Consider the following 21,420-nt stretch of genomic DNA (forward strand, 5'->3'; position numbering starts at 1 on the left):
TTCATTTTTGAGTTGGACTAAATTGGTTTTTTGGGGTCCTCTCCAAGCTTGTGATTTTATAGCTATATGATTGCATTCTACAGAAGAATAACTCTAAGGAGGTAACCTGGATGGACAGGCTTGGCCTGGTAGATACACCTGAATTGAAATAATGGACCTTTGCCTTACAGAAGACTTGGTGAAATATAGGTGGTTAGTTGTCACAGAAACTAATAGTTGGAAAACCTCCTTGAAGGGGACATATCTTCTAAATCTTCTGGCTGTAGGTAATGTCATCAAGGTGTGTCCATATGAAAGAGAACAATAGATTGGTAGTCTTGGGAGTGGAGCTGGAAAGAGACAGATTTGCTTTATGTGCAAAACCGACAGCTATGGCTGTGCTATGCTCCTGTAGAAACTTAATGGAGAAGAAGTATCTGTTGGAATGTTAATGCTGTGAGCCTTCTGTCTTGATATATGTGTGAAGAAACCTTGTAACAGAGAAATGTCACCAAACTCTAGTGACTTCTGTTCCAAGGAAACCAAACCCCAAGGTACATGCAGGGACCTCTAAAACCCCTCATTGCTCAGAGGTCACAGAACATGTAACAATAGCCATGGTCAAATTAATTATTTTCCACCTTGAAAGGGTTGAGTCCATTGTTCTGTTTACCAGCCTTTCTTTTATTTGGCATTCTTGTTATATGATCAGCCTATTAGAAAAGGACAGAAGATAAAAGGCTGTATTCAGCCAAACTTTACCCAGAATAAACCTATTGGCATCAATAGCCATTAGTAACTTAGGTCCATTGGTTTTAATGGGTTTAATGTGCATAAAAATTATTGAATATAACAGTGCTTTTTTCTGTGGGGAAGCAGAGGTACGCATCCCCCTAAACATTTTGTGAATCTAAGTTTGGCTTCATTGAGGGGCAGTATTTCAATATGAGTAGGAAAATGAGAGTACCCCTAAACATGTTTAGGGGGGGAGCACTGAATATAACCCAGTTTTGCAGCACAGCTAACTGAAAGGGCCCTTGCTAGGGCAGAGGTTTTCAACCTTTTTGAGTCCACGGCTCCCTTGACCAGCTACATTCTTTCTGTGGCACCCCTATGGGACTCAGGAGCCCAGTTATGTCACCCCTTGCCTGCAGAGCTGGCAGCCTCTTACCCTTTTCAAACACCACCCCCTTGTGAAGTGTTCCCTCAGCCTCCTCTCCTCTCTGCTCTCCTTGGGAGTCCTCCAGGTAGCTGCTGCTGCCATCCCTGGTCTCTGAGCTGCCCTCCCCCCCTGCCCCACAGGGCCCTAGGACTTGTCTGTCCATTCCCAACAGCAAGGACTGGTGGACTAGCTGGCTTGGCTGCCTCACCCCCTTGCTTGCTTACTCTGAGGCCCCCTCAGCTCTTGGCGACCAGCACCCCCTGACCAGCCCCAGGGGCATCATTCGCCTGTGGAGCTTGTAGCCAGGGCCTCTGCAACAAACAGCGGTGTGCAAGCCTTTGAGAGGCAGAGATGCAAGAGGGCATCAGAGAAGGGAGGGAAGGAAAGAGGGACAGAGGCCATTGTTGCCTGTGTGATCCCTGACCATCCTTCAAGGAACCCCAGGGTGCCGTGACACACTGGTTGAAAACCACTACACTAGGTAGCTCCCTGACATGAAACTGGTCCTGCAGCCAAGGGGGTGGAGGAAAGGGCTTTGATTCATAGTGCTTTGCATTCAAGCTCCTTCCTCAGGCAAGAGAGAGAAAATGCTCTATTTGAATGCCATAATCCTATGGATACTCACCTGGGAATAAAATCCATTGAAAATTGTGGACATTATTTCTGAGTAAACATGCATAGTAGGACTGCACTGTAAAAGTGATCTAGTTTTAACCATTAATTTTTTTTTGTTTGCATCTATGCAAGAAAGAAGAGGAATATTTTGATGGGTTGGATTACTGGCTTTTAATGGACTGAGTTGAACCGGGAATTTATTATTCTAATGTGTGCTATTTGGCTGAATAACAGCAATGATAATTTTCTTTACACCTTATTCATCTATTCATTTCAAAAGCTATTGACAATGTTGTTGCAAGCTGTTCAAAATGTTTCTTGTGGCTTCCAGTTTTAAAATGAACTATTTGACAAGAGTGGAGTTGTCCAAGTTTGTATCCTAGCATGCCATGTTCAATTTAAAACAGCAAACCTATTATACCTTCTTCAGTTTGGAACAGAACATTTAATTGCCCTCTTGATTTTGTTTTTATCTGATTTGGGAAGTTTGATTTTATTTCCCAAGCTTGCAAGACTGTGCAGTCTTAATTTAATTTGCTTTCACTTTTTACTAAGGAGAGATCTCAGCATTCCCCCCTGACCCCAGATTCAACTGCAAAGTAGTTGATCCATTGTGTGCTTCAGCCAGTGGGGAAGAGAGAAGTAAGGAGATGAATGGAAGTAGCCAGGGCAGTGTGTGCACAAGCAGCTGCTGCAGAGAGTTCTGCCACAGTCTTCTTATTCCTTGCTTGCTATTAACATTTCTTATTGAATTTACTGGAAGCCAGAATCACATGCCGGATATAGGGATGGCTTCCTTCCTTCTGTTCTTTCTTTCTCTAAATATGGAAGCATATAACTTTAGTACCCTTTGTTTCTTCTGGTATTAAAATTTGCTGCCCTTCTAGGCTACCTTTTGACATTTCACTCTTCTGTATCTTTTGAAGGTGAGAGAGCCCTTTTCTCCTTCTGCTTCCAAGAGTTTGTGATGTGCAAAACAGAAAATCCCCTGACATCTAGGATAGTCCTAGTTGTCAATATGCTGCACACCCTGCTCCATCTTAAGTTCTCATCCCCAGTAGCAATAGTACTCTGATCTTTGTGCAACAAATAAACAGCCTAATAGCAGCAATAGGGACGTGGGTGGCGCTGTGGGTAAAATCTCAGTGCCTAGGACTTGCCGATTGCATGGTCGGTGGTTCGAATCCCCGCGGTGGGGTGAGCTCCCGTCGTTCGGTCCCAGCTCCTGCCCACCTAGCAGTTCGAAAGCACCCTTAAGTGCAAGTAGATAAATAGGTAACGCTTTATAGCGGGAAGGTAAACGGCGTTTCCGTGTGCTGTTCTGGTGCCGGTTCGCCGGAGCAGCCTCGTCACGCTGGCCACGTGACCCGGAAGTGTCTGCGGACAGCGCTGGCTCCCGGCCTCTAGAGTGAGATGAGCGCACAACCCTAGAGTCTGTCAAGACTGGCCCGTATGGGCAGGGGTACCTTTACCTTTACCTTTAATAGCAGCAAAGCATATTAATCATTTTTTCTGATTCAGTGTACGAATCATAGAATCATAGAGTTAGAAGGGTGCCTAAGGGTCATAGATGCCAACCGAGGTCCCTTGGGAGCACCCAATAAAATATTTTAGGGGGCTGTCATTTGATATTTCCCCATGCGCTTTGAATTCCTTGGAGCAGGGGTGGATTAACCATTAAGCAAAACAAGCATGTGCTTAGAGCAGAGGCTTTTGACCTTTTTGAGTCCACAGCTCCCTTGACCAACTACATTCTTTCTGCAGCACCCCTGTGGGGCTCAGGGGCACAGTTATGCCACCCGTTGCCTACAGAGCTGGCAGCATCACCCTTTTTCGAATACCCTCCCTTGTGGGGTGTTCCCTCAGCCTCCTCTCCCCTCCCCTTCTCTTCGGAATCCTCTGGGCAGCAGCCACCACTGCCCCGGCCTCTGAGCTGTGCCACCTGCCCCAAAGAGAGGTGCCTGCTCACACTGCCCCACAGGGGTCTGGGAAGAGAATGCCCCCGCCCTTTGTGGCCCAACGGAGACTGGCCAAAGTTGAACATGATGCCAGCACCTTATTGTGGGAGGCAGCAGTGGCAGGAACAGGTGCTGGGATTGCATGGTGGAGAGGCTCCCCTTCAGCACTGGGCTGTCAGCTCCCAGGCAGGCCTGGCATACAGCAGGCACAAGAAATGCCAGTGTAGTGCCTGTTGTTGGTATGCAGAGGGTCACAAGGCCAGCTGGCTAGTCCCAGCTGGGTCGTCTCCTTCCAGTCGCCCCTCTGCGAAGACCCATTGGCCTCTGCTCCGATGTAAATCAGTGACCCAGGCTTCAAAGCTAGGGCACACTATAACAGCCGAGCGAACTGTGCACACAGAATAGGCATGAGGCTTGTGGGAGCATACTACAACTACAGATTTATTAATCATAAATCAGGACAAAGAAACATGTCGTCTCTCTCTTTGTCTTCTCAGAGAGACAGAGAGAAGCAAAAGCTATACGCACAACAGAAGTTCCCAGCAGACTGTGCTGGTATGTAAACAGACATGTGACATGCAACAGTTCCATGACTGCAACTAAAGGTGGAATGGATTTTTCCAACAGTGCCTGCCTGCCTGCCTGTCCTCACACTTGTCTGCCCATTCCCACCACCGGGGGTGTGCAGTTGGTGTGCCTGGGATTTGTGATGCATAGTGATGCTTGGCTGCCACTGTAGTGAGCATCGCTGTGGACATGGTGGACACTCCATCTCCTTTTTGCTTCCATTCCTTTGCTGTGCCACTTCCCATGAGTTATCTATAGCCAGCCTCACAGTTTGTACACACCTGATATGGGTGCCTGCAGCCAGCCTCCCCTTCTTGAGCCTCCTGAGCGAGCTCTAGATCTGGTGTACTTTATGCTGGCTTTACTTACACCAGCATAATTTACTCCAGCTTCCTATGCTTCCGTTTGCCCTGTAAGCTTCGGTAAATTGTGCACCTATAGCCACTGTTTTCCTGCTTTGCACAGAAGCAACTGGCTTCAGAAGTATTTCAGCAGAAGTAATTTTAATTGATCAGCATGCGACCCTAACAGGGCATGTGTAGTTGTTGCTGAAGAGAAGCAATGTACCTGAAAGAAGCTGGTGGGGGGAGAGGAGGAGGAGGAAGCCAAAGCAACTGAATGGATGGTGCTTTCTATTTAGAGTGGCATAGGGGCAAGCCATCCGTAAGTCCCCTTGGAAGAATAAACATGCTTTGTGGGTTTCCCCCTCCCCATTCTCTCTGTAGCAACAGCGTGTAGCAGAGGCAAGTCTCACTGGAGGTTGATGGCTTACAACAGGTCAAGGTTAGTGGAAATGGGCTCCGGGTCTCTGTGCAGCAGAGCGTACCACATCCATGCTTGTACTCATTGTAACACCAGGTCGTACAAGAAAATGAACAGGCTAACATGGTCAGGTGGGTGTTTGGGGGCAAATGGAGCAAGCAAGGGGAGAAGCTGCCAGAGTTGTTGTCCATCCCCCCCAGCTTATTTGTTTCTTTTCTTATTATTTTCATCTTTTGCAGTTTCCTGGAAAATCAAAGTATTATTTTTTTTCATGTGAACAACCAGGATGTCTTGACCTTTTCCCCTCCTTTTGCAATAAAAACAGAAAGCAAGAAAGCATTTAAGCCAGTGACTTAAATAAAGCGGCACCTGATTCATAGTTGGTTTCTTTGTTTTGTTTTATGAATTGCAGCCGTAGAAGCTGCAAAGAGCAGTGGAAACCCAGCACAACCCTTTCCCTGGTGCTATTTTTCTGCTGAATTCTCCCTAGCTGCTTTTTGCTGGGGTATGTATCTCTACCTATGTAATGCAAAAAGCAGTTTTGATTTTGACTGGGGAAACAGCACATTTCACCCCATGCTGTTCTTCTCCTTTGGTTTGTAGAGTCCATAGCTGCATTTTAAAAGCAAAAAAGAACAAGGGGGAAAGGCTTCCCCAGGGATACGCTACATGCTACTGAGCCTGTCATGTCATATGGCCCTCAAGGACAGAAGGGATATATGTTGAAAAGAGAAGAGTTCCTGTTTACCCAGCATGCTGACTACTTAAAAAAAAACCACTGATATAATAAAGGGCACAATAAGACTGCAGTACTTTTAATTTGCAATGGTTGCTTCCACAGAGCAGTGTTTTGTGGATGTAGTGATGCTCATGCATGGATGTTTTCTACAGTGTCCACACATTGAAATGCTCATTGAAATGCTGTCCGATATTATTTTTCCATTTAACCCACATTTACTGTTTCTGCAAAAGAAAATTAAAAAACAACATGGAAATAGTGCATCTGCATTAAAGAGGGGGGGAAAGTGGATTGTTGTTGGGGTTTTTTGTTTTTTGATTACCTGTCCTTCATCCTAATGTCCTAGGGTAGATTATAACATTAAAAAATAATAATAATATTAAAATCAATTTAAAACAATTTGCACTCATACAAATAAGGTGGGTCCTGAAAACATACACCTCAGATGTCAAAAGCCAGGGTAAAGGAGTACATCTTCAGCATTCTCCTGAAGCTTTATAATGAAGGTGCCAGATGCCCCTCTGTGGGGAAGGAGTCCCGCAGCTTAGGGGGCACCACAGAGAATGCCCTCTCCTGGGCTGCCATCTCTCGATCCTCTGAGAGCAGAGGAACTACCAAGATGGCCCCCTTTTAGCACTCAAGAGGGTCAGTAGGGAAGGAGTCTGCCTTGTGGGTATTTGGGGCCTGAGTGGTTATAGGTTTTAAACACTAACATTAGCACCTTGAATTGGGCCCAGAAACAATCTGGCAACCAGTGCAGCTATTTTTAGTTCATTTAGAAAAGTACTTACATATCACCATTTTGCAAAGCATCAGGGTGGAGATAAATAAATGAATAAATGTGAATGGTCTCAACCAGTCTATATCATCATATCCAGGATACTAAGATGGTGAGTACACTATTTCAAAAATAAGAGAATTTAGAAATATTTGACGCTGACTCCACTAGAGCTGCAGTGTTCTTACAGGAAGGTCATTTGTTTAAGGAGCTGCAGGGATCTAGAATAAGGGTCAGTCCTATCAAATAAGATGCATCTGGCTTCTCTTCTGTTGCATCATGAGAGGTGGCTTTTCCAGCAGAGTGAAAGATTCCCTGGAGTTAGATTATGTAGCAAAACAATTAACCTTTTCTCTGTTGGAAACTATTCCTTGCCGATACCTATTAATTGTCATAACCTGTACGGAAGGCAGAACTGCAATGTCAATAAAATATACCCTGTATTACTGCGAGTGTTTGGTACAAGTATGACTTTAATGTTTAGCTGCTGAAAAGATGCCAACCATGAGCAAAGAAAGGACAAACTTGTTTCACCCAGTAAGCATCCATCAGATCTGACATCCATCCTGTATCTCTAGACAAATTAGGAATCATTAATTCTTCATTATGCTGGGGAGTCTTATCCTACCTCGAGTATTCGTAATGTGTCTATTATTCTCACCCACTGCAAATACAGTTAACCTCAAGGCCATGGGACATCAAGATAGATGGCAGTCAGATGAAAGGGACAAGTTAATGGTTCTTCATATGTCTCATTATAGTACACAAGCCCTGAACATTTTGTTTTATTGCAAAATTATTCCGGCATTTGTGAATTCCATATCCTGTTACAATAAAATATTTGACCTCCTGTGGTGGCCTCACTGAACCTGGAAGATAGTAGCCTGGAGACTGATTCAAAAGATTCCAAGGAAGACGATTTTATGTATAAAATGACTACGCAAATGACTATATAAGATGCGGCTGACACGGTCTTTTTGCACCGGGGTTTCATGATAATTTTTACACCAAAAAAGGCTAAATTCATTCCACTACTTTTCACCTTTTAACAGTTAGCTGCCATTGATTTTTGCACTTTGCTTACTGACGACAATTCAGTGTAGTCCATTTTGTCTCTAGCTAAGCAGTTTTCATTTATCCTGATGTGTAAACAAGGGGAAAGTGTTTTGTGTATTTTGTGTATCTCATCATGCAACCAGTTTTTTAGTAAGTATTTGCACTTGTTAGTTAGAAAAATACTTTTTCTAGTTCAATGAAGCAAAATGTGTGAAGTTGGAAGGCAAGCATGTTGGGAAGACTGGTGATAAAATCAGGATTGCATACCACAGAAAAAAATGGCAGAGAAAAAAATGACAAATGCTTGGTTTACGTGCTTTGAACACTGTACCAAGGCAGGGGTTGCCAATCTTTTTAGAGCAGTGGGCACATTTTGAATACTGAGAAAATATCATTGGTACCAGTTACAAAATGGCTGCCATGGGAACATGGCATAATACAACATGGTTGGTGTGCCGACATGGTGCAACACAGAATGAAGGAGAATATAGTCATTGCTGTCACCACATAAACAACCTTGTGCTTGGGAAGCAAGGGAAGAAAAGAGAGCAGCAAATAACTGAGTACCAGTATCGATGGAACTGTCTAGAAATTTTGTCTGACTGGGCTAATAACAAAGGAAAGAAATGTTAAGTGGGGCAGGTTGAAAGAGAGCATGCCTTGGTCAAAGGGAGACAGAGGAATATGAGAGAGTTCACAACCAGAATAAGAAAAAAGGGAACAATAACCAACAAATTGTACCTAGAGAACTATTGTTATTGCCTGACTTATAAACTGAATTATTATTTTTTAATGCATTAAAACTTTAAAATCTTCTCTCTCTCTCTCTGAAGTTTTGTTTAAACCCTCTTGCAACACCCCCTTCCTATCTTTTGCCCTTCTAATGAGATATTTAACTACTTTGTTTATTTTTTTGTGCACTTTGATTTGTGGAGTTGCTAGGAGCTTTTTGTTCTATTATTCACCACAGGCCTCTGTGAGTATGTGTGTGCGCATACACATGCAAGCCTCCCCCCACACCTGTGCTTATTATGTGTCATCAGAAGGTGCTTGGCAGTCCACAGCCTTGCCAACTGCCACTAATATATAAACACATCAGTAAAATATATAGGGTCATCTGATGGTTTGGAAGGTCTTTTATTTCTCACTTCTGTAATCGAAGTAGAAGGGACAGATTGATTTTTTCCCCCTTCTGCTTCTAGAGAAGAAAGATAGTTCAAATGAGTTGACTGTACTTCAGGTGACAGACATTACTAGGGATAAACAACACCAGTGAGTCAAGAATGTTATAATCAATGGGAGAGCAGCTGTTATTCTGTTCAAGTGGTTTTCTTGTGCTGTCTATGGACTGCTCTCCATCCCTTGTGTTTGGAAGTCCAATTTCCTGTACGTGATACATATTCTGTGTGGATGTCTAAGTGGTAGAAGGGGGGCAGTATACAAGCTGCTAATTTGTTGGAAGAACAAATGATGTGGCGTCTATATAAGGCTTTGTGCATAGTGTATTGCACAGCTGCTGTTTGTTGTGGTATTTGGGTGCATAGCATTAACATATGTAATGTGTTGCTATGGGGCTATGCATTGACTGTAAAGGTAAAGGGACCCCTGACCATTAGGTCCAGTTGTGGCCGACTCTGGGGTTGCAGCGCTCATCTTGCTTTATTGGCCAAGGGAGCCAGCGTACAGCTTCCGGGTCATGTGGCCAGCATGACTAAGCCGCTTCTGGCGAACCAGAGCAGCACACAGAAACGCCGTTTACCTTCCCGCTAGAGCGATACCTATTTATCTACTTGCACTTTGACGTGCTTTCGAACTGCTAGGTGGGCAGGAGCAGGGACTGAGCAACGAGAGCTCACCCCGCCGTGGGGATTCGAACCACCGACCTTCTGATTGGCAAGTCCTAGGCTCTGTGGTTTAACCCACAGCGCCACCCACGTCCCAATGCATTGCATTGACTGTACTGTACTATAAATGGTATACATTTTGGGGTTTGGACTCAAGAGAGCTAGCTGTGCCTTAAAGCTGATTAAACCTGCTGGTCACGTCTGGTCATACCTGAGGCTGCTGGCTTATGGCTTGAAATAGTGAGGAACAATTTGAATCTTCCTTAACTTTAAGGAAAAACAACAGACTGCAGTTGTCAAGTTTGAGCCAGAGATTGAGAAAAACCTGGAGACAGAGAGATTAGTTTGGTCCCTATACTAACAGCATTTGGGCTGGCTGGGACAGTGAGTTTACTTTGGCTGTTTGTTGGAGTGCTCTAGGTTTTGCATCCACCTATGCCTAGCTGTAGATTTGTAAATAAATTCAAATATTCCAGTGACGTCCTTCCAAAGGAAATTAAACCCATGTACACATTAAACCCCTGCAACTGCTCACTGCTCAGAAAAGTAAAGTAAGAGTAGCAATACTGTTTAAGGTAATATTTTGGGAATGTCATAAATTTTAGTATTTGTGTTGTGCCAAGGAGAGGTCCTGGTTCTAGTGTCCCAGAAAAGATGTCAGATAACATTGCCAATCCTGTTCCCTACAAATGTCATGTCGTGCACCCTTTTATATACTGTGCAAAGGCTTAAACCACACAGGTGCACCTAGGCAGCTTATGCCCCTTGTGCAATACAAGTTGCAGCAATAGACAGCTGTAGCTGCACTCATAAATGGTGTCAACTAACAACACTTCATTTGCCAATGTCAGAGATTAGATTCAGGCTATAAAGTAGTCAGTTATGAAAGCAGTGTCATACCAAACTCTGCAAGAAATATACAAGCTTTCATGCTGCACAAATCAGGCATGATTAAAGCATTCTCCAGACTTGCTAACCCATGAGGAAAGATCGTGGGGATGAATGCATCAGCGCCATGCTCCCCTCACCCTCCACAAACTTCTGAAGTGGAGACCACCTATGGTGTTTCCCGGTGTATTTTAAAACCTTCCAAAACGTGTGGGGATCCTCCATGAATATAGGGGCTCCCCACTTCAGAATTTCAGCCTTCAATTCATGTAGGCTGATGTATGGCTACAGCCAGCATGCTCATTCATTCCCACAGCCTCCATTGTGTGTTAGCACCTAATCCAAATACCTGATGAGGCCTTCTGTCTATGAGTCTACAAAAACAAACTTGTAGATGAGTTGTTATGTAGAAGCTTGATTCATCACATGTGGCCTGAATCGAGATAATGGATTTAATTGTCTTAGCAATATAGTTATTTGTCTTATCAGTGCCAGTACCAGGAAGCTTATGTTATTATCAACACTGCTTTGTAAATCATCACTACAGTATTTATTTTCATACATTTAGCATTTTATCCCTAACTTCTGGCCTCACTATTAAAATTTTATATCTTTTACATCAATGCCCATTTATATATCTGCCAATTTGTCATAACCTTCCATACATCCAATGAAGTGGACTCTAGTCCTTTAATGCTTATGCCATAATAAACCAGTTAGTATTTAAGATTGCATAAGAACTTTTGCATTTGTTGCAACTAAACTATCAACAACTACCCCTCTGAAACTTGTACGTTGCTATTCCAGCAGGAATCGGTCCAATGAAATAGATATATAATACCTTGTCATCCCTATTCTCTTGACAGCAAAAGCCATGTATACTGAGAAGGATTTGCAGAATGGAAGATAGTCCCGTAATTGTAATGGCTGTGTATCTTTTTACGACAGTTGTTGACATATTGGTTAGGAAGTCACAATATGTACATTTTATATGTTTTATTTGAATAATATTTGTAAGAGTTCATAGGCTTTTGAAACACCAAGCCAACACAAACATTGGCCAACAGAATCTATGCACAGAAGGAAAAGATGCCACCTATTTTGTATGCCTCTGGGCTGAGCCTGGCACTGACATACAATACGGTGGGCCTCCTATTGAGCTGCCGGTGCCAGTAACTCTACATTTCTCTCCTTTCAAGTACTGTCAGCCTCTACTAAGTTTTGCTTGCAAGGTTCATAAAGACTGTCATTCATTGTGGTGTAGCTACATAAACACCGATTTGTTGTGCTCTAAATGTTAGTGACTTCACAGCGAAGCTGTTCTAAACAGTAAATCTCTTGTAGAAGAGCCACACTCTCTTTCCTGTTGAATGATATTGCCACTGCTTTAGACTGTGCTTACTTTAAATAAACTACAGCTGGAGGGGATCTTCCCCTTTTGAATGATGGATTCTGAGGGGTGTTTTTCTCCCCCTAATCCTAGTTAATGTTACTTTTCTGACTATGTCAGACTATCCAATTAGGCCTAACGATCAGTTACAAGCACCAGCACACTCAAGTGTTCAGTTTTTCAGCCTCTTTCTTTCTTAATGCACACACCATATTAAATTAAACTCTCTTCCAGTCTGCAGCTTTTACAAGCTAAATGAAGAGACTGTACTCTTTCTTTGCAGCTCTTCATCAGATGCAAGAGAATCGTGTGCCCCTTGACTTTCACAAGGTTATTCAAGAAAATGTTTTTTATTCAGTGACTGGGCCTGAGAGACCTGCAAGCAAAGGACAGTGTATAGGTGAGCTATTGAGCAAGTGATATAAATTCTTAGGGGTACTTTTGGCCCCATAATAAAATGGTGGCAAATGTAATCATGCAATATTGCTCAGGTTATTGCTCAGGTTGTGGTTATATCACAGTTTGTATTGTGTTGCAGTTAATGTTCATGTGTCCTTTTTATCTGAATAAGGGCACTCCAGCATGCAGGTTTTTTGTGTTTTTTAAGAGAGCTGGGATGCAAATTTACTGCTCCTCTATTCACATTAGTGTTCCACTCTTCCCGACAATCCATGTTCAGGAAGGCATTCAGAAAAGTAAGAGGAAGGGAAGGACTTCATAGCTCTAGCTTTGCAAATGTGAAAGGGAAGGGAAATGAATTGTCTTTTTGGAAGAGTCCCTTTTGCACACTTGCATCTTGATTTGGAAAGGGTGATGTGGGGGCAGCGACAGATTTCGATACAATCCTATATCTAGAATGGAATTGGAATTGGAAGGAAGCTGCTTTACACCAATTGTCCTTTATTCTGGGGTAGGAAACCCAAAGATTTGCCTCTGAACTGTGGTCCTGCCCCACAGCTTGAGATGCCACAATTATGATCCATAGGGTAGGCACCACATGCACATTACTACTACTACTACTACTACTACTACTACTACTACTCTTATGGCTTGTACCCCATTGCCATGATATATATTTGGTAAGGGTTAGCACTCACTACTCCGGCTGAAGTATTCTGCACAAGCTGCAACCTCAGGACCAGCCAGAAGAGAAACCTCATACAGGGCACATTACAGAGCCAGCGTGGTGTAGGAGAGCCAGCGTGGTGTAGTAGTTAAGAGCGGTAGACTCGTAATCTGGTGAACCGGGTTCGCGTCTCCGCTCCTCCACATGCAGCTGCTGGGTGACCTTGGGCTAGTCACACTTCTTTGAAGTCTCTCAGCCCCACTCACCTCACAGAGTGTTTGTTGTGGGGGAGGAAGGGAAAGGAGAATGTTAGCCGCTTTGAGACTCCTTTGGGTAGTGATAAAGCGGGATATCAAATCCAAACTCCTCCTCCTCCTCTTCTTCTTCTTCTTCTTCTTCTTCTTCTTCTTCTTCTTCTTCTTCTTCCAGTAGTCTATGATTACCAGCATCTGAACCTGTGAATGTATCACAGCAGGCCTGGGGTTCCAACATCCCATTCACTGATTATTTGAGGGTGCAACAGAGACAGCAATTTAGGCCTTTTTTCTGCCTTTGTCACTATATCTTAGGCATGGTGGCATGCTTTAAACACTGTTCCATTGGTTTCACACTTGATCTTGCACCACTTCTAGTCCAGCCATCCTCCAGCCTACATCATTGTTTGTAGCTCTGAGGAAAACCAAGGAGCACAACAAGCTCCATAGTGTTGAAGTGGGCACCCCCAAGCTGAACCTCATCTCATTGCTCTACAATAAGGTAAGTGCATCAACAAGAACGACAGGAGTTTTATATCAAGACCACAGTGCCCCTGGTTTGCCACCACAGTGCTAAATCAAATGTGCAGAACGCTTCTGTACAACAGAAAATGAGAATTTGCTGTCAAAAACACTTCCAGCTAGACATAAATTTTTGGATAGTGTCCCAGAATGCTCTGGGTGGTCTTTTAAGACTACAGAGCACAGACCACAGTGGGCTATACATTTTGGCAGGGCTATCAGCTTTTTTCATGTCTCCTGCCAGTGATAGGATGGAAAACATAACTAAAGATTTGTGAGACTTTTCTTGAAAACATGCCATGAAGTAAATAAATGAGATGAAGAAGGAAACATTTTGTACTAATGCTGTACAGATGCCAATCTACTTCTTAGTGAGCACCAATACCCCAAGGTAAAATTGGATCTTAAAGCATTCCTCCCCTTGACTATGTAATCTGTGTGGAGTAACACTGTGCATGTGTGTTTTGTTATATCATATGGAGTTATTTGGTTACATATTTATGTTGTTCTTGCTGGAAATGTAATGTAAGCTGTTTGTCCCAAACCAGCTGAAGTTAATTGACTTTAAGTTCCAATGAGGAGGAGCTCTAAGTACTTACAAAGTACTTCAAAGGGCCTCTGGATAGCTCAGTTGATTAGAGTGTGTTGCTGGTTACACCAAGGTTGCAGGTTTGATCCCCATATGGGATAGCTGCATATTCCTGCATTGCAGGGGGTTGGAATAGATGATCCTTAGGATCCTTTCTAGCTCTACAGTTCTATGATTCTATGAGACTTGTCCTGAAATATGCCATGGAGCAGCTGGAACAAACTGAACATGTTGGACAACATGATCCCCTCAGAAGGATTGTGTTTTCTGATGGGTTACCTGGGACAAAATGTGACCCATTTGGAGATCATAGTTGGCTAAGGAAGGGCTTTCCAAAACAATCGGTTGGCATGCTAAGCAGCCAGTTCTGGGCACCACAATATAATAAGGATATTGACAAGCTGGAGCGTGTGCAGAGGAGGGAAACCAAGATGATCAAGGGTTTGGAGACCAAGCCTTATGAGGAACGGTTAAAGGAATTAGGTATGTTTAGCCTGGAAAAACCTGAAAAAGAGGAAATGTATGATAGCCACCTTCAAATATCTAAAGGGCTGTCACATGGAAGATGGAGCAAGCTTGTTTTCTCCTGCTCTGGAGGGTAGGACCCAAACGAATGGATTCAAGTTACAAGAAAAGAGATTCCGACTAAACATCAAGAAGAATTTTCTGACAGTAAGAGCTGTTCAACAGTGGAACAGACACTCTTAGGAGGTTGTGGACTTTCCTTCATTGGAGGTTTTATGCAGAGGTTGGATGGTCGTCTGTCTTGGATGCTTCAATTAAGATTTTCTGCATTGCAAGGGCTTGACCTAGATGGCCCTCAGGGTCCCTACCAACTCTACATTTCTATGATTCTTTGTACAGCCACCTATGGAGGAAAACAGAAGTGTCAAGGGGTTAAGAGGCATGCTCAGAGTGCCAACAAGACTGGGCACCTGGAAAACACCTTGACATCTCCTGTTAAAACAGGGATGGGGAACTTGTGGCCCTCCAGATATTGTTGGATTCTTAATGGCCAGTGGTCAGGTATGATGGAATCTGTAATTCAACAACCTCTGGAGGCCACAGATTCCCCACCCTAAGTTGGAAGGATCAAACAGCATAGGAATTGATGCGAAAAGACCTCTGCCCAAGGCCTCAGAGAGCTCCTGCCACCTGTCAGAGTCAACTATATAACAACTACTACTACTACTATATTGGGCTAGTTAGACAAACAGTCTAACCTGGTATAAGTCAACTACCTATGATCTGGGAATTCATTCTTGCCCTCCTTGTGCCTGTCACACAGCAATGCCATTCGTGGCAGACAAATTAAGAAAAGAGAGCGCCATTTCACTTTCTCAGCACAGAGCAGGCTCTAAATCCTCCAGATCTCTATTACCAAGGAGATTGCCATGACTAACATATGCTTTCACAAATAGCTTTGATAATCATCACATCACTAACAATGGAATGCGCCTAGGCTATCTTAGCTGGGATTCTAGCACCCCCTACAGTTTGTCCCTTAATTAGCAGTTTATCACTTTTGTTCTCTTGTGTTACGGTAATTTTAAAATGCAATATTAAAAACAGTTTGAAGCAAATTGTTGTTGTTTTTTAATGTTGCAGAGATGTTCCTTAGATACTGTACACCATGATGTGCTTCTTTGGATAGACATGGTATTTTTTCAGTTAAAGTTGTGAGGTTTTTCCATAGACATGGCTCTGAAGCCTTAATGTGCTTCGGATTTCCTTTAAGGCATTTGCCCTTTTTAACAGATCCCTGTCCCTTGTCCTTAAATTTTGAAGATTTCTCTCCCCAGACAATGCATGATGCTGATGTTGTCCTCTCTCCGGTCGCATGCAGGCCTGCAGCACCAATCTACACCCTGGAAAAGAGAGAACAAACCAGTACAGCACTATAATAACAGAGGACTGTGAGACTTATTTCTTCCAACTTTTCTTATTCTGACTCTGGTAAACCTAGAGTTCTAACACCTCTTTAAAAGCTCTCATGTTGGCAGTCATTGAAGGCTGCTCAGTGGTGTGGGTGGCTTTCCTACTTTTCAATGTATTACTACTCTCTTCTTAATCATCCCTCTTTCCCCTTGTCTGCTACTGTCTGCCATACTGTTCTGTGGCTATTCTGTGGTTTAATAATAAGCTGTTCACTGATTTAAAAATGCTAAGTGTGTTCAATAGATCCTAGTTAACCCACTGATCAGTGGCCTACCCTCTGAGACAGTCAGTTGATGGATGACAAGAATTCTTCAATTAGTGTGTTCTTAATAAGCAAACTAGCCCTGCTGCAAAGGCCAATCAAGTTAGGAATTATACAAAGTAGACTTCAGGAACTGTCTTACCAGGAGCATCAGGCAAAAAAAAGCCTGAAGCCCAATGATGAAGCACATTCTAGTGGCCATTAACATTTAAGTTACAGAATTCACTATGTTCCGCTTATTGGCTAGACTATCAGAATCTTAAATTTGCCTACAACTGGAAAACAGGCTATTCTTCTTTAATGTTTGCTCATGTAGAAGGGCATGTAGCTGAAATTTTGTTTTCTAGTCTCTCCCTCACAAAAAGCACCTGAAGGCAGGAAGAAAAGATTGGGTATTTAAAATTAATAATTAATTTCATTTGTTTAATTAAGTGAATGCATTTGTTTAAAATTAATATTTGTTTTATTATTCTGTGCATGGATATAGAACACTTGCAGGCACACCAGGGATTGGCCCATAGCACTGTATGTTTCCAACAGTGGGAGGAAAAATGCAAATTCTTCCTTTGCCACTCCTGATTACTTCCCTGCTTTGGAGCTTCCCATGGGCCACATGGCAGAGTAGTGGTGGTGGTGAGAGCAAAGTCTGGTGAATGCCTTAGTACTCTCTTCTTCACTGCTCAGGGCAGCTGCAGTGGCACCAGCAGAATAATGACAATGATGCCACCTGCCATCATTGCAGGGTCAGATTGGACCTGAGTCAAAGATGGTGGGACAAGGAGATGACATGCTGGATGGACTAGCTCTTCCTGTTTATTGCTCTATTTTCTATTGGTCCAAATTGTCTCTGTTGCCAAAGTGCTCTCCAACCATCAGACCCATGTTAGCCAGAACCAACCATAGCTGCCAACCTTCCTTTTTTTTTGCAGGAAATTCCCTTATTCCAGCGCCGTTCCCCGCTGCTTCCCACTGCTATCCCAGATTGTTAGATATCCCATAGACTGTCCCTGGGACAGGTGAGGCTGCTGATCCCTTATTTTCAAATCTGAAAGTTGACAGCTATGGAACCAACACAGTACAGAACTGGCGCAGCAGCCACAATTTCAGGTCCCAGGAAGAAGTCTGGTATGTGTGTGTGTGTGTATACGTGCATGTGTGCGTGCATGTACATACATACATATGTACATATATACAAAAGAGTACAGTGGTACCTCTGGTTACAAACTTAATTCATTTCGGAGGTCCATTCTTATCCCGAAACAATTCTTAACCTGAGGTGTGCTTTCGCTAATGGGGCCTCCTGCTGCCACTGCACTGCCTGCGCACAATTTCTGTTCTCATCCTGGGGCAAAGTTTTCAACCAGAGGTACTATTTCCGGGTTAGCGAAGTTTGTAACCCGAAATGTTTGTAACCCAAAGCGTTTGTAACCCGAGGTATCACTGTATGCTGTTCATACTTCCATGTCCCTGATTGTTGGTCATGCTGGCAGGACCTGATGGGAGTCGAAATCCACAACATCTGGAGGACACCAGGTTGCAGATGGTTAGCCTAGACTATTCTTCAACCTTGAGTCCCCAGATGTTGCTGCTATACAATTTCCATCATCTTTGTCCATTAGATAAACTAGAAGAGAATAATGAGAGCTGTAGTCCAAAACTCCTGCTGTGTTTTGAGTTGTGGCCATGCTAATATTGGGCTTTCCTGTGGCATCTACAACTAACTTTTATAGGAATGGAACACAGACAATGGGCACCCTACTCAAGCCTTCTCATTGTCTAATTGGGTCTGTCTGCTTACCCAAATGTCAGCCTTTGCCCTGACTTCATTCATTGGCTAAAAGCATACCGTCCAAACTTATGGAAACTCAGAACTGTGATGCACATCTTCCATGATGCACTCCCGGGAGAATCACATGACCCGCACCTTGATGTCACCCTGAAAAGAAGCATTTTTTTTTTCAAAGTGAGAGTGCAGTGCAAGAGTGTGGCATCCAAAATGGCTTCCGCAATCTCATGGGGAAAGAACAGGGCACAGGTATGGAGTAGGCGGTTTTTCTTCAGAGAACAAATGAGGAGCATTGTGGCTGCACATTTTGCCTCAATTCTCTGTTTCCACCTGTGTTGGAAACTTACACTGATTAAAAAGAAAGCTGGGAATTTGGTGGCTTATGACTCAGCCCAGGAGTAATGTACACAGTCCCCCTCCCCATGCACACTCACCACAGATTGAAGATCTGAAAGGGGCTATATTGTGATCTAAACGGCTGACTGACAATCACTTCAAAACAAACTATTTTTTGAGCCCAGGATGGAATCAAGGAAGCTCACCACCACCATCAAAACACAACAGTCTGAATCAATTCAAGCTTTAAAATGAGCTTATTTACCATTGTGAATTTTTGCTCTGTTCCTCTCAGCAATTTTCACCATTATGGCTGCCGTCCCAATGAAAGTAGCCCAGACTGCATAGTATTGCTGTCACAGCAACTGCTCTCAAAGAGCTCTGCACAGAATTCAGCACATTGCTGCTGCTCCAGAAGACAAGTGCTAAATAACAGTAGCAACAGGCATGAGGGCACATGATACAGCTGTCTTGCTGATAGTAAACAGGCTTCTGCCTGGTCAGTACTTGGATGGGAAGCTATCTGGGAACCCCATGTATGCTGCCTTGACCTCCAGGATGGAAGGAAGGAAGGCATGATATAAATCTACTAAATAAATAATAGAGGTAATATTGCTGACCAGATATAAATCAGGAAAAGGACAAAGTACCTGTTTTACTCTCAGTATAACCAGGAGCTAAATATATAATTTTCCTCTCCTTTCTTCCTCTCACTTCATTATGTAAAATAGGATTTCCCCATTATCTATTAAGGAAAGCCTATGTGATAATCTCATTCATTAATCACAAAAGACTTCAAGGAAAGAGCATGAGACTAAAGAAGACCAGCACAAAATTAACCTCATCGATGAACTGGTTGTTACTGCTGTGTTTGTATTGTGGTGATGCCAATAGTGTGTCTTCTAGTGGCATCTATAATTTTCATAGGAAAGGAGGGAAGTAAAATTTAATAAATGATGCACTTTTATATTATTGTGAAAACTGAAGCAATAGCAACACCTACCACAAGGGGGAAACATTGTGCCATGTAATCCATATTCTAAAACTATGGATATAAATTGAGACACTTGCAGAATTATAATGCAAAATAACTTGATTCTCGCCTCCTGCCCTAATGTGTGGATCAGAACATAATTGTCCTTTGGATTTCACACCATTCCCAATGTTATGATATAGTTCTTGGCAAGAAACAAAACAAAAAACAAAACAACACCAAAATGCATTAAAATACATATTTTATGATAAAATACACTTAGAAGTGCATTCAGTGAGATAAAGTACATATTTAAAATAGTATTTGTGATAAAATGCATAATTAAATAGATGTTTAGGAATTCTCATGCCATTTTTTTTTTTTTAATCAGATACATTCAGAAATAGGACCTAAATGACTTTTGAAGGAATATAAGTGAAATTCACTGGAAAATATGTGGACTAGAAATATATAGATTCATTCATCCCTAAGTATAAAAGGCTGAAATAACTTGTGTTCTGAAAATGAAGCCTGGGTGAATAGTAAAATGTTCCCTTTTTCAATTTAGTGAGTTCAAGTTCACTATTCTCTTGGTAGCACTAAGAAGATCATTCTGTCTGCATAAGCATTTGTGTTTGCCCAACAAGCTACCACCTCCTCCCCTCTCCCCACGCTATTTTCAGGGTTCAGCTGCCACTCCCAAGAGGACTTGGGGAGGGAAAGGAGAAGCCCACCACACTCGTAGGAATAATTGCACTGGCTTCTGCTAATGCAACGATTTAGCTGAATGCAGCCCATGGAAATTCATTGGTCAAAATACATTTCTATAGGCCTCTGTTTTGTTGGTATATAAATGATAGCCACCAGTTTCAGTAACGTCACACAATTACCGGTATATTTATGGATACTAAAAATAGGTAGGAGATTTTGGCACTGGGGCAGACAACCATATGTGGAGAGCTTATAAAAGGGGAAATAGGTAAGGCAGTGGGTTTGTATTTACAGCAGCACATCTTTAGGGGATATGTATTGATCCCCAGTTCCTGCACCATTCATTTAAAAAAGTCAATAGATAAAAAGATATTATGGGAGGGAATAAAGCATTTCAGCAAGGAGTAAAATAATGACAAAGTGGTATGAAGAAGGGGAAAGGGAATCTAACTACCTATCAAACCACCTGAACCACTTAATACAGTTCATTGTGACAGCTGTAACTGTGTGTTTACACAGATAGGTCTGTTCAGCCAAGGGACAAAAATGCCTGGTGGAAATAATGATCATTTATTTTTGAATGTAATGGATCCTTTTGCCTGATGGGAATTGAACAATCATGAAAATAAGGCACAAGCCATCTTGATACTGTTAACAATCACCCCTCCCAAACCATCACCCAAGGCATGTCCTAATTTATGGCCATGTTTTTACTATTTTATGGTTTTACCAAGGCTTCACATGCTCTGGTTCACTTTTTGTTATCCTAGTCCTGGACCCGTCATAGCTCCACCACACCCAAGACTGAGGCATCATTTCCTCTTATTCTAATCCAGAGCTGCCCTTCCCTGTGCTGCGGCTTGTGGCATTTAGAGCTTTATCTAATAGTTGCATGTTATCAATAACATTTGCATCAAAATCTGATGCTTGTAACTGCAAGATACTTGTCAATATGCTGTGGTTTAAATCTTGATGAACATTGCCAATTTTTAAAATAATCTTTAAAATATATGGAGTGGCAAACAAGCCATTTATTGAAAATTAAGGTTAAATTAAGCACCCAACATCTATCTCTGGTAATAACTGCCCATTTTTGCCAGTCAAACTGTTGATGGATGAAATATCGCCGTAATAAATCTAGTGCACGCCTTCATGTGACATCCATAAATGGGTGGAATAAATCGCAATCAGCAATCTGCACATCAAGTATGGAGAGGCTAAACTGTATGCTAAATTATGAAGCTT

At 42.6% G+C, this 21,420-nt stretch overlaps 1 protein-coding gene and 1 long non-coding RNA gene across 4 annotated transcripts in view; one reads left to right on the top strand and one right to left on the bottom strand.

Annotated features, from left to right (window-relative positions):
* LOC309372688 overlaps positions 1-12,379 on the top strand; it is a 50,241-nt gene extending 37,862 nt beyond the window's left edge. The window contains exon 3 of the long non-coding RNA XR_014169616.1: positions 12,022-12,379. This is a non-coding gene — a long non-coding RNA (uncharacterized lncRNA). The remainder of the gene's footprint in view (positions 1-12,021) is intronic.
* A 2,959-nt stretch (positions 12,380-15,338) lies between these two features.
* The window catches only part of LOC309372669 (uncharacterized protein), a gene marked incomplete at its 5' end in the record, with an annotated part of 113,047 nt that continues 106,965 nt past the window's right edge, over positions 15,339-21,420 (bottom strand). For 2 of the 3 annotated variants that reach the window (XM_081916491.1, XM_081916492.1), the window contains one exon: positions 15,339-16,037. In XM_081916491.1, coding sequence (XP_081772617.1) covers positions 15,945-16,037 — 93 coding nt within the window. In that variant the 3' untranslated portion in view covers positions 15,339-15,944. Of the gene's footprint in view, positions 16,038-18,167; positions 18,306-21,420 lie in introns of all 3 variants that reach the window. The other variant, XR_014169580.1, reaches the window with a different exon arrangement.

Source organism: Podarcis melisellensis (genome assembly GCF_964234715.1).
Source record: "Podarcis melisellensis genome assembly, chromosome: 6".
Taxonomy (NCBI): domain Eukaryota; kingdom Metazoa; phylum Chordata; class Lepidosauria; order Squamata; family Lacertidae; genus Podarcis; species Podarcis melisellensis.